We start from the raw sequence: 20,478 nt of genomic DNA, 5'->3' as shown, positions 1-20,478 counted from the left end.
AAAATTAAGTAGAATCTTTGAATTAAGTAGAAATTTTCACAAATAGAAAAAATTTATTAAAGTTTGCTGGAAACTGCATACAACAACAACAAAAAAAAAAAATTCTTTGAATTGAGTTGAAAATTTAAAAAAAAAAAGAACTTAGATCAAACATCTAACTTAAAAGGTAATTCTTGTTTTCTAAATAAAACACAATACAAAATATTGTAAATTTTTATAATAAGATTTTAAAAAAGTAAAGATGGTCAATACTCTGATTACTCAATCTGATTCTTATTTTAGTAATGAAAAGTCCTGCTACTGAGAATGCCCTTTCCAATTCAGTTGATGAGAGTGGAATCGTGTTTAATGCATTTAAGAGAAGACAGATGCTGTGTTTTTTTTCACCCGTAGTCTGGAAGATTTCTAGTTTGTTTTCGAGATTGTAGTACTACTTTTGCTCTCTAGTATTCTTGATTTGTCTACCTCGGCTGCTTTAATAGAAACATCAAGCTTGTATCCCAATAATTCGGCAGTTTGTTTGTCTTTAATAATCAGGTTTATGAAGAAAAACTTCATATTTGCAGACTTCATATTCATTTGTATCCTTGCCCAATTTGCACAACTGGAGTTATGCAGTTATTGAAGCTACTGGGCTTGGTTAAAAATTAAGACAGCATAAGCACAATTATTCCAGTTATTACAGGTTCTGACAAGTAAAGAATTTTCAGAGTCCTGCCACAAATAAGCTACGTATTGATTATTGACCATTTGTGACATGCCATAACGAGCAAAAATTTAAAAATCTAATAAGTAGGTTTAAAATTAACAAATGCAAATGTATTTTGATAGTTTGAGTTAATTATATTTTTTATTTTCAAAATTCCCTCAACCTTAACACAAAATAAGAAAAAAGTGAAATTTAAGAAATTTTGCAGGATTTCCTGGGATCAGAAGAATTTCCTGGGTTAAAAAAACAACCGGAATCTCGTTTTGAGAAACCCTAATCAATACTATGATAGAGAACTGAAAATCACTACAGCCCTGTTCATATTCATCACAGAAAATGATAGCAGATTTGAGATTGTCCAGCATATCATCAGACAATCTGTGCACACAGACCATCTCGGAATTCTAGAAGCATTAGAAATACAGTATTCAGAGCTGATCTTAAAGAGAGGTCATTAACTACATAGATGAAGAAAAGCATTTCATATGCTTGACAGTACTTTTATGATAAGATGCCCATTAGTAGCAATTAAACCAAGGTGATCTATGTAATTTTACATCTATTAATGAAAGCATCAATCCACTTAGAGTCTTTTATTTTCAGTCTTGTTAAACTATAAAGACAAATGTTTTTGATCAAGACGAGATCTTCAGGTCTACTTAAAAAATGGAATGCTTTTTTGAATGTTAATAAAATTTTGAAAATAAATCTTTCGAACACACAAATTACAAAAAATAGCAAAGTATCAACTACAGAAAAATTACACGAAAACGCATGTTTCTTTTCAGTCTATGTGAAGATATTTCTCCATTTTACATCTATATGAAGAGAGATTAATTTTTGTTGCTATTTTATTTCTTTTGTTATTAAATAGCATGAAGTATGTTATCAAACTTTACTTTATATAATATTTTATTTTAACATTACATATTTTTAAAAATCTTTATGTATTGTTCCAAACTTTTTAAAATTATATTTTATTTTTTAATGAATTCCAAATTTAGAACATTGATTGACCTGAATGCTGATCCAGTTTTGATTGAAAATGTTTGTCAAAGATATTTTCTGTGTTACATTAAATTTTTTACTGGACTGATTTGTGTATTGTGAGGAATGCTATTAAATGAAACAACTGGAAAAGTAAATAGTTCATAATCTTTACTCAATTTCACTGTTTCAGCTTACAGATCAGGTGGTAAATTTCAAGGAGGGAGTGTGGAATCCTACTTATTTCCTAGAAAATTTTTTGACGAAATTAGAGGAGTGCTTTCTAGTGCATTTCTATTACATTGTTAATTACAGTAACTTGTAAATCAGTTATTCCTCATGTACTGAAAATGTTAGAATTTAAAAATTATATCACTTTGTTATTTCATAAGGACAAAGTTCTTAATATAATATCAATTAGCATATTTAAATTTTAAAACATTTTGCAACTTTAAAAGTACCGTTAGGTAAAATTATTATAAATTTGAGAGCACTCCTAATAATTTAATATCAATAAAAATTTTTATTTCAAACCCAACAAATTACCTTTCACTTCCTCGGTTTGGGAACAGGTGTTAATAAATTAGTCTAAAAATTAAAAGAGCAAAAAATCATGATAGAACAGTACAGTTTAAACTACATTTATCATTTTTCAATTTTTAATTTTTACAATCTTGATTGTGCAATAAAAAAATTTAATTTTGGATTGTAATTTCTTTTAGTCTATTAATAAATTTTATAAAATTTTGAAAATTTATTAAATTAAGGAACAATTTTTAATAAATTTGTACGTTTGAAACAGATTGGCACCTACCTCTATTTGATAATGGTATTATGTTATTTTGTTTTTCTTGTTAATTAAATTTTATTCAAACCTTGTCTGAATTTTAACTGCTATCCCCATCAAATAAACTTTTTTTCAACTTTGAATAGACTGTAATATTGACATTGAAAGTGAGAGAAATTTTTAAAGGTTTCCCTCCAAAACCCTGTCATCTCCTCCTGGAAAAGGCAAGAGGAGAGTCTTTGGAAACATATATTTTAGCCCCTGCAGATAGATAATTCTTAATTTAAAAAAAAAAAGAATAGTAGTACTTAGTAATGTGAGGTAAATGTTCTATTATTGACTTAACACAGTACAGATTTTAGCTCATTTCTTTGGCAAAAATATTTGTAAGACTTATTTTAAGAAATGTTAATAAAGTTTATTTATGCTGCAACCGTTGCACTTGTACACGAAACAAGGACATGGAAGCACTCTCTCTTGGGAATCATGCTATGAAATATCTTGACAAGAGACATTACACAGTTACATATTACAAGAGACATTTTGTTCTTATTTACTATTAATGTGGTTTCAGCTTTTATTGTATTTTAGGTTATGTTAATTTATAATCTTTGTTTTGTTTTTGAAAATTTTAATTGACTCTCTGTTGTAGAAACATCTTAGTTTTATGATGTAAGAATGTTAGCGTACTTTTAAAAACACCATCATATCATATAACATTCCATAGCTTAAATATGACTTCAGTTTGTTTCATAATTTTGTTCCATTCCGAACTTTATTGTTCTACTTGTAACCTGAAAAGGCCATTAAAGATGGCTGAAAATGGGACCATGTATCTTGAGTTTGTTAGTAATGTATAACCAGTTTCTATAAATAAATTTTTGTTGTTCCATTTGCTCAAACATATTTGTCATGTACAAAATCTTTAGGACTCAATTTTTGTAATAAACAACAAATTATTCAACGTTAATAGGAAGTTCGTGATACGTGAAATTTAAAACAACCACTAATTAAGATTTTTTTTTTTTTTAAATCAATAGAAAATTAGCATACTTCACCAGAATATTGGGACTTTAACTTAAGTTGGTTATATAAATGAAAATAAAATTATTTAATGTTCCTTATTATTATATTTTTTATTAATTAGCATATTTTTATATTTTATTTTAATTTTACATTATTACACTACTGTTAATGTATTTTTTTAAAAAATAATGTTCAAATCATTTATTGATAAGTAAATACAGCAGAGCATCATTTATCGGAAAGCCGATCAACTGAAAGTTTTCCAGTCTGACTGTGTCGTGCTGAATCAAACATTTTTGATACCAGATTAACTTAACTTAGCCAGACTTAACAAAGTATAAATTTTTTGTTTTTATATTTTTCAATATATTTATTTTGTTTGTACAAAATAAAGAAAAATAATTTTTAATGATACAATAGCTATGATTATCATTATAAAAATTTTTGTTAGGCTTAAAATTGACGAAAATTCCATGCAAAGCGACACGCAACGGAGAAAAATTTCAACATGGGATAGGTTAATATATTTTTTCGTACATAATTGGTTATCCGAACAACCCCAGTCCCCAATTGATTCGGATAAATGACGCTCTACTGTAATTTTGAATTCTAATATCTAACTGTTAAAATTAATTTTAATTTCAAACACCAACTGCTAAGTGGATAAGGAATCTTAATTTGTTCTCTATAGTTTGTGAAAGAATCTAAAACATTAAAATTAATATTTTTATATTCAAAATCAATGTAGCTATATTTATATTAAAATTTGAATTTTTTTTTTTCCATACAGGTCGAGTCTTTTATTTTAGACCAAGGAGATTTAGATGAAGAACCAGTATTAGATACAGCAAAATTTCTTTTGCAAGGTGATGAAAGTGACAGTCCAGATTTGCATAATGTTGATCCTGAGACACAAGCACGTTTAGAAGCTTTGTTAGAAGCTACTGGTAAGTTTAAATTTTATTTATAAAAATAATTTTTAATATTGAAATTATTTAACTTCTCTTGAAATTATCTTTTGTTTTTTTTTTCTCTGAACAAAAGAAAGTTTTGCTGTTTTTCAGAATTAATGTAATTTCAAAATTGATTATCTTAACTATCTAAAAATTTTTGAAAACTTTAAAATAATTCCTGGGTGAGTGCAGGGTTCTGGGATGACTTTTGCAGTTTTGTTTCTGAGTTTAAAAATAATTTCCATGTTAGATTTTGATGATTTTGGTGTTAAAACGCTCAGTAGATCCCTGGCTTGTGTATAAATTATTTTTTGGAAAGTATAATTAACTTATAATTTGAAATATAACGCCAGTTATATTTCAAAAAACAGCACCCAAAAATGTCAAAATACCTCTTTGTTATTAAGTGTCTAAGCATTTTTATGATTATATCTTTATCTTATCTGAGAGTTAATTATAAGAAATAATTTTTTTTTTATTACAGTTTTCTTTTTTATTTGTACATTTCATCATTATTTATTGTTAATTAAAAAAAATATCTTTAATATACTTATAATCTTCCATTTGTGACATATTACTACTCAAACTGGTCACCCAGGCTAACTACGTCGATAAACATTGTTTTGAGTTTCTCGATGTAACTTACAATATTCAAAAATATCTACTATTTAAGTATGTTGTCATATTATTTATTTCATGTACTGTATTTTGAATACAGCTTACAATACTGTTTTGTTTCTAAAAATAACAGGTCTTGTGGGAAAAATATTGGGTTGTTTGGACGTTCATAGCGATTTTTGATAGCTGACAGTTGAGATACTGATTGACGCAAAAATGATTTAGAATTGTACAAACCAATGAATATTACAATAAATGACCTTGAGACGCATCTGTTACAAAAAAACTTAAGATTATTCAAATATCGTTTAATTTGTCTCATTACAAAAATGAATGCGAACAACATGCATTATCGACACTTGTTTCTTTTTTTTTTCTTTTTTTTTTTATATATATATCATAAAGGCAAAAATGCTGTACAAACGGCAAAAAAATATGTGGTGATTACGGTGGGAGTGCTGTAGCAGAATCAATTGTTCGAAAGTGGTTTGCAAAGTTTAAAGTGGGTAATTTCAGCGTTGAAGATGCTCCCCACTCATGACAACCTCTCATTATTGAAGAGGACCAGATCAAAGCATTATTGGATGAAAACAGTCATTATACAACTCGAGAGAATGCACACATATTGAAGTCATCAGACAGTACTGTATTTCAACATTTAAAGAAGCTCGGATATGTGAATCGTTATGACATTTGGATACCTCACGACTTAACAAAAAAGAACTTACTGGATTGCATTTCCATTTGTGATTCTCTTGAAAGATGAAATGAAAATGACCCTTTTCTGAAGCATTTTAGTGACAGGTAATGAAAAGTGGATTGTTTATAACAACATCAACTGAAAACAGTCATGGGGTAAGAAAAACGAACCACCATTAAAAACTCCAAAGGCCAGTCTTCATCCAAAGAAGGTCATGCTCATCGTCTAGTGGGATTGGAAAGGAATCTTGTACTACAAGCTTCTTCCACAGAATCAAACAATTGATTCTGATAAGTATTGTTCCCGGAACTGGCCAATAGAAAAGGCATTGTTTCACCAAGATAATACCTGACCCCACACATCTTTACGAACATGCCAAAAATTATTGGAACTAGGCTAGGAAGTTTTACCCCACCTCCCCCTTACTCACCTGACCTTGCCCTGTTGGACTACCGTTTATTCTGTTCATGATAAAAACTTTGATACTTCAGAAGCTTGTAAAAACCACGTGGATCAGTTTTTCACGGGGAAAACTGGAAAGTTCTACAAAGAGGGTATCATGAAGCTCCTCCATAGATGGCAACATGTCATTAAAAACAATGGTGCATACATAATTAAGACTAATAATATACTTTTATTCCAAACAGTTTCTTTTATTTCTCTTAAAAATTGCTATGAACTTTCCAAACAAACCAATAGTTATGAGCAGAACATCAGCAAAATTTGTTTGATCTTTCAAAATATCTTGTTTCAAAAAAAATTTTTTTAATACTTGAGATTCTTTTCTTTGTTTACTGCTTTGATTCTTATAACTCTCTTAATCATTTTTTGAGATGCTATATTAAATACTTTTAGAAAGAAATTTACACAAATGGAATAAAATAGCTTGTAGGATAATATGAGTAGATTTGAGTAAGGTAGAGATGTGTGTTTTGTATGAATTACTATGTTTAGCTGTCACAATTTTTACAAATTGAATCCTACATATGTGAACATTTCTGCCTTTTGTTGTTTGACAGATGACTAACATGTATTCTTATTTTTAGTTTGCTTGTGAACTTTTTACTTTAAAAATCTTTTCTTACCATTTCAACGTCCTAATTTAGAAATTGACTAATATCATTGGATTCTTGTGTATAAGTTATCATTCTCACTCAGCATCAAAAATCTTTCTCTGTGAATAAGTATGTATCATAGTAGCAATTCTTTTCAGCTTTTCAATATCAACACACAAACTACATCTTTATCAGATAGGTTTAAGTCTGAATAGCATGTCATTAATGGTATATGAGTGCTGTTTGCTGCATAAAGGTTTGTACCTAATTTTAAGCAATTGGCATGAGAAGAAGTTGAGCACGTACAACCAAGATCAGTTCTGTCTGTTATCAAAGCGGTTTGAAATGGACTGTTTTGTTCTGCGACATGTCAGGTGAGGAAAATGATTGACAGGGACATCTTTTTAGGGCTCTCTGCCAACAATACTAATTGTTGCTCACTATTATAGCCTTGCATGCATCACTCATACAATGTGACACATGCATGGCTAGAGCTTATTATTGTAAGATTGTAAAATTACAGCCATCAGATATCAGAACTATGATATTCTTTTATTTATATAATTTTTCTTCCTTCTCAGGTTTTCAATGTTTATTTCTTCTCTTTAACTGGTCAAATTTTAAAATAATAAACATATCAAATGTCACTTACTGCAATTTTTATAATTTACAAGGAATTAAATTAAGTTTAATTATTTCATTTATAAAATACAAAGTATAGTATAAGGATGAGGTAGAAATATGCAAAAATTTCTGTGAATTTCGGGTGTTTTACCAATAGATATTTTTATGAAGCAACAAAGTTATTATTACAATTACTAAATTTTAATTTATAAAAATAATATAATATTTATAGAGTACATGTTTTGTAATTTTGACTGTCTCCGTGGTACTGGTATGTTAAAACTAAATGCACTGTTGCCAAAAAGTACTGAATTCCGTTATCTGGGATCTCTGCTGCAGAATGATGGCAACATTGATAGGGAGGTTACTAGGAGGATCAATGCAGGGTGGTTAAAGTGGAAACAGGTGAAAGGAATAACTTGTGACTAATGTATGCCATTTAAAATAAGAGGGCTAATATATAAAACTGTCATCAGACCTGTGCTTATGTATGGGTGTGAGTGCTGGCCGATGACAGCCACCAAAGAGAAGTGATTTGCATGTGGCAGAGATGCGAATGCTGAGGTGGATGTGCAAGGTCACGAGGATGGATAGGATTAGAAATGAGTACCTTAGAGGAAGTTTAAAGGTAGCATCTATCTCAGAAAAAATAAAAAGCCACAGTCTGACATGGTTTGGACACGTGGTGAGAAGGAATGAGGAACATGTAACAAAAATGGCACTAAATATGGATATAGAGGGAGGTAGAAGAAGATCTAAGAAAAGATGGATTGAATGTGTAAAAAAGGATATGCTGGACTGTGGAGTGGATGAAGAAACAATTAGAGATAGACCAGTGTGGTGTGAATTGACCCCAAATAATTTGGGATATAGGCCAGAACGAAGAAGAAGAAATAATATAGTATTTCTAAAATGAATCAATTGAAAAAGTCATAAAAATATTTTTATAAATGAAGCAGAAATAAATCAGTAATAAGAAAACTATTAAGATTAGTTTAGGCACCACAGGACAAATTAAATATGATGTAAAAGATATGGGAAAATTACAAGGGTATAACTTTTGCGAGTGTTGTATGTAAGAAATGCGATTCGACACAGTAGTAATTCAAAATGAATATATTTTTACAAAAATACCATTCCTTGTATTCTCTGCTCTTTCTTCATCTCGGGACAAAAAAAATTCAATTTCAGTTCATTTCAAATGGATGTTTGCATTCGCTCAGGACAATGAGACCTGTCATGCAACTCAGTGTGAGAAAAAATATATATACAGTCGACTCCGCATAAGTCGACACCCCAAGGGGAAGTGGAAACGTGTTGAGTTATCCGATGTGTCGACTAAAGCAAAGTTGAAAAAAAACCACAAAACTACAATTAATAAAATACAGTAGTGCTTTATACAGTAACATAGACTTACAAAACATGGTGTTCTCCATTTACAATTGTTCTGTAGATGATAAACTGAAAAATTCGTTTAGTGTTGTTTGTTTTGAGCACTTAACCATCTCGACTTTCTTTTTCAATGAACATGAATGCCTTGAAAATATCATCTTCGCAATTGTCACTTGTTGGCAAGTAACATCTAAGGATTCTTAATTTCTCTGGCATGAGAAAATGCAAAATTGGATTTTGGTATGACATTGATGTAGATTGTATATTTTCTTTTTGTTTGTCTGTTATTATTTTATACATAAAAATACATAAAATGTTAAGGCATTTTTATTAATATGTATATATATTAATAATATTAATGTATTATTATATTATTAAATATATTAATTATATATTAATAAGTAAATTGACTCCCCCCTCCTGAAAAAAATGAGTTCGCACCACACGTGCAGAGTGAATTCATTTTTTCAGGAGGGGTGTTGACTTATTGGAGTGTGGGACAGTAAAAGTATGTTGACTTATCCAGTGGTGTCGAGTTAAACGACGTCGAGTAAACCGGAGTTTTTTTAACATTAATGCCTATGTAAGTCGGCCAGGACCACAGAAAACTGACTACTTAACTGAGGGTGTCTAGTTATCTGGGTGTCGACTTATCGCGATTTGACTGTGTATATATATATATATTACTTTGATAATACAAAGTGTGCAACTTTAAAACTTGTTCATTTGGTAACAGTGTTATTCAGGCAGTGTGATAAATGCAATTATTTGATAAAATTACCAGAATTTTTTGTGTTAAGAATATTAGAATATAAATATCAATTTTTGAATGAAGAGAATCAATTTTTGTTAACTGTGTGACTATTGCATAAAAAAAATTAATCACATGACCAAACTAACTTAAATTATATATGACAGTCAACATTCTTCCGAAATGCAATAGCATTGTCATCTGATACTCTTTCTGGAAGGAAGCTTTTGTTTAGACCATAGTAATAAAATGCTTTGTGATTTTGTTTACTTTACTTACAATTGGATATGATTGTTTTCATTTCACATCTTCCCACGAGAGTAATAGTTTTACTATCCTGACCTTGACATAAACCTATCCCTCTACAATTAAATAAAGCTGATGTCAATCTGTGAAACTTGATCATTTACTGGGAAGCAACATTTGATATCTTTGTTTCTTCCATTTATCCAATCAAATTTCAAAAAAATAAACATAGGAAACCTGAGAAGGAAGAAAAATTACGTATAGAATTTCACCTAAATGCAAAATTTCCAGCAACGAAACACCCAAATTTAGAATTTGAACATTTTTGGCCACTCCTTTATCAGTCTTTTTCAGGAAATATAAAACGAAATAACTGTTCTATTTATAGAATGTAGCCACGTTCTAATTTTCAAAAGATTCAAATCAGTTCAAACAACAGTTGTGATGTATCGTAAGCAATGTATATTCTTTAGGAGTCTAAATAATACTTCCATGCATTTGGTATGCAAATGTAATCAGTGTTGATGCATGCTCCTCTCATGTCGGCCCTGTAGATTTCTGCGGCCTCCAATGATCTTACGTGTTGTCAGTCAAATACCCAGTGTATTAGGGTAGCCTCATCTCATAAGGGGGAAAACCCCGGATAGCTGGCATACCAGGCCCGAGCCATATTAATGTTTCGTTTCGCTACATACTTTTGATTTCGTAACCTGGCTTTTAATGATCTGTACGTGGAACCAATGTATGTTAGTGTCCTGTTGAACCTGTCATCCTATAGTGGAATGCAGTAAACTCCAGGTGCTCTTGCATCTTCAATGTCATCTTTTGCATTAGACAAAAGGTGGAAAATGCTGGGTTTCCTTTTGTATGCTACGAGCATGTTTAAATCCTTGGCAATCTTCCTGTATATGGGATGGAGGGACGGTTCATAGCTTAGGACTACCCGATTCCCTTCCGTGTTGTTAACATCAGTATTGGTGTTGAGTGGCCTAGCATGATATGTGGACATTACCTTGTTGATAAATGAGTGGCTGTACCCATGCTTGGATGCAATATGTTTCAGTTCTAGCTTTTTCTTCTAAGAGCTGCGTACAATCTGAGTGGACTCTTACAACTAGTGTGTGGAACGCGGCTGCCTTAATGATAAGACAAATCAATCTGCTTAGATGTACTGAAATGTACTGAAGTTGTGCTTTCCTGTTTCAGTTGTAGTAGAAGACCATAGGAATTTTGTTACATTGTAATGCATTGTTAGTGAAATAACTGATTTTTTCATGCAATAGTAAAAGCAATGCTTTTCAGTTGTTCAGAAGATCACCGGCAAGAACTTTCTGTTGCATACAACACAGGAACAATTGATTTTGAAAATGCAGTTCATGATGGTATTGCCAAATCAGGCACTAAGATTTCAAAAACTTTGTTTTTTGTCTTCAGTCATGGAAATGACTAAAAATCGAAGCCATTGTCTGTAAAATAGCTTTTGTGATTTTGTTTATAAACTGTTCTAAGAAGGCAGTAAAGGTTTGATGTTGACACTTGTTTGAACTGATGTTGGAATTGTGGATTTCTTAAGCCTGGACTCCACATTACCTGAAAACAGAAACTCAGAAATAAAACCGAAACATACAGCGTTTTCATTTCAGTTCTGTTTTCATTTTATCTTGACGCTACTAGCATCGAAATGAACGTTACGTGGAAATGCGACATCTGTTCATCAGTTCTGTAATTGTCGTAGAGTTGAACATGGACGACGCTACGGATTTCGCCATGCTTTCTCTGCATTTATCAACAACGAAAATGTTAATAGTCTTTGAAGTATTTGTATTTTTTGTCGTACAGACATCTGTATTTTCCAAATTCTTAGATGAATAATTCCAAATCTATTTGTTTCTTCTACACGTGACTATGCGTCACAAATCCTTGCATTTTTATTTGTTGCAGCACGACAGAAGTGCGGAACGAAAACGGAAAAGTTAAATAATTTTTAACTCTGCTTTCAGTCTTGTTTCTGTCCAACTGAACGTTCCAAAACTGAAAGTTTTATCAGTTTGGCTTTCAGTTTTACGATTACGTCGCGGATTCTGGTAATGTGGAGTCCAGGCTTTACTGTGTTTCAAAACATGTTTGTTCTTTCTTTTCTCAGTTGTAATTTTAAAACTATTTTTCATTCATAAAAGTGATGTAGTGTTTCTTGAGTTGCTCTGCTTCAAATCTCTCTTGTCACTTAGGTTATGTGCTTAACCATTTACTTCTTTAAAATATTAATTTATTGTAATATTAAAATATTACAATAAAAGAGCATTATTTTCATTTTATTGATGGGACATTAACTCTAGGGATATTCATGATGATGAAAAAGTTTTCTCATGTTTAGAAGAGCTGAGTTTTACAAAAGCTATGAACTATGAACCTGCATTTTGATGGCACACATTACTACTTCAAAACCTGATTTTACATAATGAAAAACACAAATATACACAAAACCAGAAAGGAATAAAATTGTTAGAAATGGATGTTTATCCTTAAATAATTTTATTTCTTTTACTGGTTTTTGGTATATTTGTATGTGTTTTTCATTAGATGGTACAATTTACAATCCTTACTTTATCTTTGGACCATTTTACTGGTTGGAATTCTCTCCAGAATTCTTTATTTTTAAAATCACAAAATATTTCTTGTCCCTCCGTTGGCAAATTTCAATAATCTGTAAACAATGTTCTGAGAACCTTTTCGTTAAACCATTTTTTTTTTGAAATTGCTATGAAATTTGCCATAGAATCTGTACTAATGAAAATGAAATCAGGAAAAGTGATAGTTTCATGATCTTCAAGAAAGCTACAAAAGCCAATATAGTAAGAACAGCTACAGATCATGTGTGTTGAAGGCTCTCCATTCTCTTCTGGTAACTGACCCATCTCTGTCCAGGTTAAAAAGTTATGAAAATAATTTTGATTGCAGTAAACTGTTAGTGTGTCAGAAATGTAAAAACTGCTAAAGATTCTTGGCAGAGTTTCATACGATCAAAGTTAATTTATATTATTATATTAATATAAATATGCATGAAACATTACTTAAGATTGTTATAAAAATGTTGATAAATTTAAGTGCTCATTGTGATCACTTAAATTTATCAACATGGTATTGTAAAGTGTTCAAAATAATCTTTCTGTAGCAAAGCAGTTTTGAACTCTTCATCATGTTTTCAGGCACTTTGCTTAGCATTACTCTTAAGGCAAACACCAAAACCAAAAGTTTTCACATAAGTTCTTCAAGAGCATGAGTTTTTTACCTTGCATATTAGTTCTTTCAATCATTTTTCATTGATAATTTATCTGAAACATTTTCAAAAATTTTTTGACAATTATTTAATTTTTAGAGGTATGCTTCTCTTCTAACAAAATAATGTTTGTCATTATCTTGAAGCTAAATAGTGTTTAATCGTCCTTTTATCTGGGAAATGATGTGAGTTGTTATGCTATAGTATAACTCACTGTTGACTGTTTTCTAATGTGAGACTGAACTTATGAGACAAAACATCAGGTCTACTGTAACAGCAAATGCTGCTTTTGCATTCTGAGTAACCCTATATATCTCTATCCTTCCTGGATGTTTATCAAGTATAAAGTTTGAGCAGACCAAAGGTCTTTGGCAGAGACACTTTTGATAAGAACTTTTGAGTTTTTTTCTACTGTTTTATTGATATCTATTTCTTTCTTGATGTCTTTCTCCTCCATTTTTCCTACATCTTTCTAGGTCTTCCTCAGTTTTTGCTCCTTTTTGTGGTTTGTTTCATGGTATCCTTAGCAATTTATATCCTCACATAATCATAAACCATGTCAAACAATTGCCAGATTACATTGGACTGTACTTGATATTTGATGATGATGGTATGTTTGACAAAGATGATGGAATATTTGACATCCAATAATCTAAAATTTGTTTATTGGATATTTATATTTATATCACATACAGCGTATTAACTGCTTTCTTTTTATTTCATCCATAATTTGTTGATTCCTTTACAGTAAATAACTACTCACCACACCAGATTAATGATAATGACGCATTCTGAACCAATTATGGTGTGATAACAAAACAATGAAAAAACAAACATTTTCGAACTTCTTCTGGGCTTCTGCATCAGGCTTATTTAAACATTATTCCATAAATGAATAACCATCTAGGAACTGTTAAGAACCTGATGCAGATACCAGAAGTTTTGTTGTTTTGTTATCACACTGTAATTGGTTCCGAGTGTGTCATTATGATTCCTTTACATTCACTTCCTTGGTTTTTTCCATTATTTCTTACTTTATATAGATTATTATTCACACACAATCTTGTCAGTGTATCCATTTTTAACTGCATTTAGCTGGTTTTCTTAGAGCAGAATTGGAATTTTCCATTTAAATTCCAATTGCATGCTGTTCTTAGTAGCATGAAGAAATATAATGCTATTTCATCCAGAATGTGAATCCTTCCTTTGTCTATTGTTATAGACAAATGGTCAGCAACCAATGGTCCATGGACCATTGATGGTCCACAGAAAATTTGGGTGGTTCGTGGAGAAATTTGGGCATTGATTAACTGAAGGTTACACAAAGTATTAAGAAAGAAATGCAAAATGCTTAGTTGCTTTTTTTCACTCATTGGGGGGTTTTTATTCAAATCTAAAACCAAATATGAAGTGACTGTTATCAATAAATAATGTACAGTACAATAAACAATATAGTGAGTGCGATTGTCGTTCTTTGTGGAAAACCACTAAGAATCCATAAACTTATTTCAAACAAGCAGCAACGAACTTTAGGCTTGCATTAATTTGTTATAATTAAACACGTGAGTTTCATATTAGTATAGTAAAATTGAACTGTTATGATCATTATTCTACAGATTTTGTATCGTTTAAAAAAGTTCATGATAGTGGTCCGTGGGATTCAAGATTGTGAGTTTAGTGGTCCGTGAGGTCAGAAAGGTTGCCGATCGCCATTCTAGACAAAGTAGCATATATACCTACCATTGGTCATTTACATTCTGTGTGTGCAATGAGAAATGGTCCTTCAAGGTCATTTAACTGTGTGATTGTCTCTCACTGACATTTAAGACATGTGAGATGATAATCATGTAGACAAACAATTCTTTCATAAATTACTAATAGTAAGATTATTGTGTTTTTACTTAAAATGTATTTATTAATAGCAAAAAGAACTAAAAGTATTTATCTAACTAACTAATTAAACCAAAACTAAAGATATTATTACTATTTTGATTTAATTATAATTGTTTATATAGTAGATGATTTTATTTTAAGAAATTTAGCTGAAAAAATGGGCAGTTTCTTTCTTTCTTTCTGTCACAGTATGCCAAAAACAGCCACTAGGCGTGCTCCTAGCTATAATTTAAATTAACAATATAAATCATTTTATATTTTTACAGTATAATATTCAGTATATTATTATTTTTATTTGTAATTTAGTATGTCCCGATGCCTGCATCAGGCCTTTCGACTTATCTTATAATTGAGATGGGTTGATGATAATGATGATAATAAGTGCAGAGCCCAAAACAGTTAGGAGTTGAAAGTTGAAATTTGGTACACAGTTAGGGGTATGTCATGAGAACATACACTAAGAAGGGATTTTGAAAAATCCCCCTTTGGGGAGAGGGACAGGATTAAGGATTACTGTGAAGAACTTGGCTTCCATTGTACTGTTTTTGATTGCGTTTTAATAGGATATGCCATGAGAATGCACATTAAGACGGGATTTTTTGATATTCCCTCCGCAGGAGGGAGAGAGAGAGAGGGTTAAGGATTACCCCGAAGAACTCTGCTTCTACTGTACTATTTTAGATGCCTTTTTTGCATTTGTGTGGGAAAACAAATGTATTTTTAGACCCTTCTAAAAATTCAACAGTATTTAGTGTTCCATTGTATATAAAGTTGACATGGGGAGCACATAAGTTTGTTTTATCCGAACTCTTCGTCTTAATGTTTGATTTTACATTTGAATTTATATTTATCAATGATTCTGGAAGATCCAGCTTATTTTTTGAATTTAGTAAACCTGAAGAAGAACCCAGAACATTTATTATTCATCGAAAACATTTATTATTCATCACTTAGTGGTACTACGCACCAGTTAGTGGTTGCAGGGAGTCTTAATTATCGTTATCCCAGTGTGGTAAGCAGATATCTAAAAATTTTCTAATTAGTTTTGGAAGAGAAGGACCTAATTTTTGCACCCTGTGAAAACGGGTAAGATAGGCTATAATCTTAATCTTTGCTATCGTTACTTTTTGTCCAAGCAACACCGGGCTCATCTGCTAGTAACTAATAATAATGTCTAATTTATAAATTAGGTATACTGTACAAATATAAACATATCAAAGCCAAATATTTTATATTAAAGCCAAATAATTGCTGGATTAAATCAGGCTGTATTTGCGTTACTGTTAAATAACGTTATCTGCTTATTAAATTATAATTATTAAATTTTATAAGAGATGGCACCTAATACTTACTTCTAGACCAAATTATATAGTATGTTCTGATGAAAAGTCTAGGCTATTTATTTTGCAAAAATATTAGCTATAGAATAAATGTTTTATTGATTTTGGATCGATGATCACACTTACATTACAATGACGTTGGTGACCACATGACATTCATGCTCGATGAGGGAATTTCCCTTAAATTGCAGTTTTTAAAATATTTTGGCAACAGATGTATTTTAAATCTACCTCGTTAAATTTAAACTTTAAAAAATAATAGCCGCATCGTGTCACTTCTATAACAAATTTTAAAAATCTTTCCATAGTGACCACGTGATATTCTATTATCCAATTGGAAGTAATGATCTAATGAGCTCATTATTTAGAAAGTGTTATTGTTAATCTAACTAATGTACTGTACATACAATTAATCTTTGTTTTGTCAGCATGCAATTAAAAAGACTCACTATTTTGTCAAAAAACACCTAGGGGAAAGCATAAGAGTAAAATTGTTCAGGTAAATTCTAGATCTAAAAGAATAAGAGCAACTGTGAGACCCCAGAAGGCTGTGAAGTTCGACTTGAGCAAAATCGAGTGAAAATGGATTTGTCAAGGGCTGCAGAAACAGCATCACAACATTGAGCTCAAATTTGAAGCTTCTCAATTCTTTAATCCTTAATTTCTCATAAAAAAAATATTCCATCATGCTTGATGGGAAATTTCTAGTATAAGAAATAACAGAATATATAGTATTTGGTACTATCCATGGTTTTCAGGCATCTACTGGTGATTTCAGAATGGATAAGGGAGACTACTGTATACTTACTGTTATAGATACTTCAACACATTAAATGCCCATGTTGCAAATATGCAACACATGCTATATATTGAAATCTGTACTGTGTTACTTTGGAGCAAGATGTAGTTTTGTAAATGTAATGGACATAGTGTGTGTTCAGTGGAAATGGAAATTGCACTTGGCTCAGTAAAAATTTTTTTTGATAGAAAAAAAAAAAACAAATTTTGCATATTTTTCATATTTCATAAAGAAAAAAAAATTTCTATTAGCATTCTAATGTTTTTCTTTTGCAATGAACTTGAATAAGTACAATATCATGAAACTATAAAACACAAACAAATATTAGAGAAACAACAAAAATATTAAAAAATAGCAAGTATATTATCTTATTGATTGATCCAAATCTAAGAAAAATAGAATAATCTATTTATGCAATCTAGAATTTAGGCATTTATGTTGCATGAATTCTGTTGCATTTATAACCTGATGAGCATAAAAAAATAGCAAAACATGATCAGAAAAAAAAACATTTAGGCTATGTGTTGCAGTTCCGTAACATGCCTAAAAATCAGTGAAGACAAAATAACATTAAATGATCATAATTTTTGTGCTATTTTGTCCATAAAAAATTGTATGGTCTGGTGTGATAATTTATGTCCCTCTATTGTGTAGTTAAAGCATGTTAGTTGTTAAAAGCTCTGTGTTAGAGCGATTTTAACTCTTTGAGGCACACAGTTTTAATGACAGAAAAAACTCTAGTTGCACAGAATTTTTTGTAATATAAAAAATTTGAAAAACTGAATGAAACACTTTGAATAAAGTATTAAACTGTGTGACTATGAGTAACTTCAACTTTTCGAGGTGGTTTAAAATATATTCCGCCATGCATAAAAAGCTATGCAAAAGGTGGGACAGTTTTTAACCCACCTAACCCTAAAGAGTTAAAGGAATTTCACTTTTATCTGCAGTGCAGGTCAACATATACCTTGTGCATGCAATTTGCATTTTCACTGAACATTTGTTTTTTGGTGTCAGAAGTTCTCACATGCAGCATAATTATATACTCAAAAGAATTTAAAACTGGTAAAAATTAAAAAATTTTGAGATTTTAAGTTTTTCAAATCAACAACTCAAAGTATTTTAAGAGAGGAGTTGTTGTTTGAGTAACAGAAAATTTCAAGTACTTGCACAGGGTTCATTTCTTGTTTCTTAACTGTCAAAACCATTTGTAGGTCTCTAATCATTTTGCTGTATCTTGAGCTTTCAATTTGTGGACATTTGTAATGTATTTAGATGAAGCTCATGGATTAGTTCTTTTTGGATACTGAGTAGGAAATTGTACCTGTAATGCAAGTTTTTCTTTGGTGATTGTAACCATGCTGATACTTTTTTTACATTTTTTTTAACAGTTAACTGTTAAAAATAAGTTAACTGTTAAGTTATGAAAATAAGTAAAAGTCTTGAAGTTGTCATTTTATTTAACCTCATGATCAGGGCTGTGGAATTGTTTAAAAATTTTCAGACTGACCAGGGGTGGATTTGTTATCAAAATAGGCCCCAAGATTTCTGATGTCATCATGTGATCTTGGAATAAAAGCTTCAATAAGTAGAGTTCTAATAAAGATAGGGGAGTCTTTTAGCTTTGGAATAAAAAGGTTTCTATGTTCTAAGTAATGACATAATCAATATATAAATATGTATTTGATATTTTGCTTTGCGGTACTCATTAGCTGGCATAGCCGTAATAAACTAACGCTTCTCCCACACTGGGAGAAGCGTTAATATATTTGATAATTTTCACTTTTCTGGCTATTGTATATAACGGAGGAAAAGTGTAGCAATTGGTGAAAAAATTATCCCCCCCAAATTTTTACACTTTTGAACTCAGGATACCTTGAAATGTTGAGATATGCAAAAGATTTTGGGGGCATTTCTGTATAAATGGATATTAGAATGTGTATGGGGAGCACAATTTTGTTCACTCTGTTTGAAGCTTAATAACTTTAGTTTTTGAATTGGAATCAGATGGTTTAATACAGGAGTTATTAAGGTTCAAAGTGGTTGAACTAAATCGTGCCTCCACACACATTCAGTCTGTCAGTGGATTTTTGATGGCTTTGACTAAAATACTAAAACTCCACAACTCCGACTCCACGGCCCTGCTCGTGATAAACTTTTGAAACGTCTTGCATTATTACATATGAAGCCCAATTGTATAAATACTTTTTCTGAAAAGTAAACATTGTGTTTTCATAATATACAAATTAATACTTAGACAAGTAACATAGCACCTAATGAGTGTACAATATTACAGTATGAAATTCAAAACATATAACTGTATACCAAGGAATTTACTTAATTGTCAGTTATCACATTAATCATCATTTATATTATTATTTGAATCACTTTATATAAATGTAAAATGTTTGTGTAAAGTGATAAATACTGTATATGCCAAAAATATTTAATTTCTTGATGTCAGATTCATTTTCTTTTACTCATATTTTATTGCAGATAATGACTGATCATAATTATTCTATATTTTCTGTAAAATTATATATACCCAGATTTATTAATATTAATATGTAGTCTTCCAAAAGCATATAATTAGATCTGTGATTAATGAAAAATTTCTTTTCATATTTATCATGATCTTTTGCAATTGTGTACGGCTGGGCAAGGCTGATGTCATGATCACTAGGTCATATTTGCCGTGTAAAGTCTATCACAGGTTGTTGGTTGTAAGCTCATGTGCACTATATGTCAATTGAGTTTACAACTGCCATTGATTTACATTGATCTCTGACAACTTTTTATTTTGATCTTTATGATGGGCATTTAATGTGTATGATGATGTCACAAAATTAATTTCTCAAGACTTGCAAATGTGTATTCTGTGGCTGTACATGAATGTATTTTAACTGCTCACTAGAGTTGGTAAGTTGCAGGCTGCATATACGAGTGTTTTAAATGTTTGTTGATGTTTTGTTGATTATAATGATGGATATGCATGTCTCTTATACCTGCAGGTTTTAAACTACTTTAGACAGAATGTTAGTCTTGTATTACCACATTTGTGTTTTTTGTGTCAAGTTGAAACAAAAAAGTCTATGCCTCAGAGCTCATTTCTTTTTCCTAGTTTTAGATATTACTAGGTATTTTCTATCTTATTCGTTTTAGAATCAACAGCTTCATCAATTTTTCAGTTCCTAATGATCTCCTTATATTTTTATTTTAAGTATTTTTAGTTAATTTCTAAATTTTTTTTATTTTTAACTGAGCATTCAAATAAAGTTAGCTGACAATGTATTCTGTTCAGAACATGTTAAATTATTTTGA

At 30.6% G+C, this 20,478-nt stretch overlaps 1 protein-coding gene across 1 annotated transcript in view; it reads left to right on the top strand.

Annotated features, from left to right (window-relative positions):
- mask (multiple ankyrin repeats single KH domain) overlaps window positions 1-20,478 on the top strand; it is a 148,649-nt gene that overhangs the window by 22,805 nt on the left and 105,366 nt on the right. Inside the window, 1 exon segment of the mRNA XM_067282314.1 lies at window positions 4,300-4,456. Within this exon segment, the coding sequence (XP_067138415.1) occupies window positions 4,300-4,456 (157 nt within the window).

This window comes from Centruroides vittatus, unplaced genomic scaffold (assembly GCF_030686945.1).
Source record: "Centruroides vittatus isolate TY-2023 unplaced genomic scaffold, ASM3068694v2 contig_950, whole genome shotgun sequence".
Taxonomy (NCBI): Eukaryota; Metazoa; Arthropoda; class Arachnida; order Scorpiones; family Buthidae; genus Centruroides; species Centruroides vittatus.
Note: the sequence above shows the minus strand (reverse complement) of the source record. Positions and strands in the feature narration are given on the sequence as shown.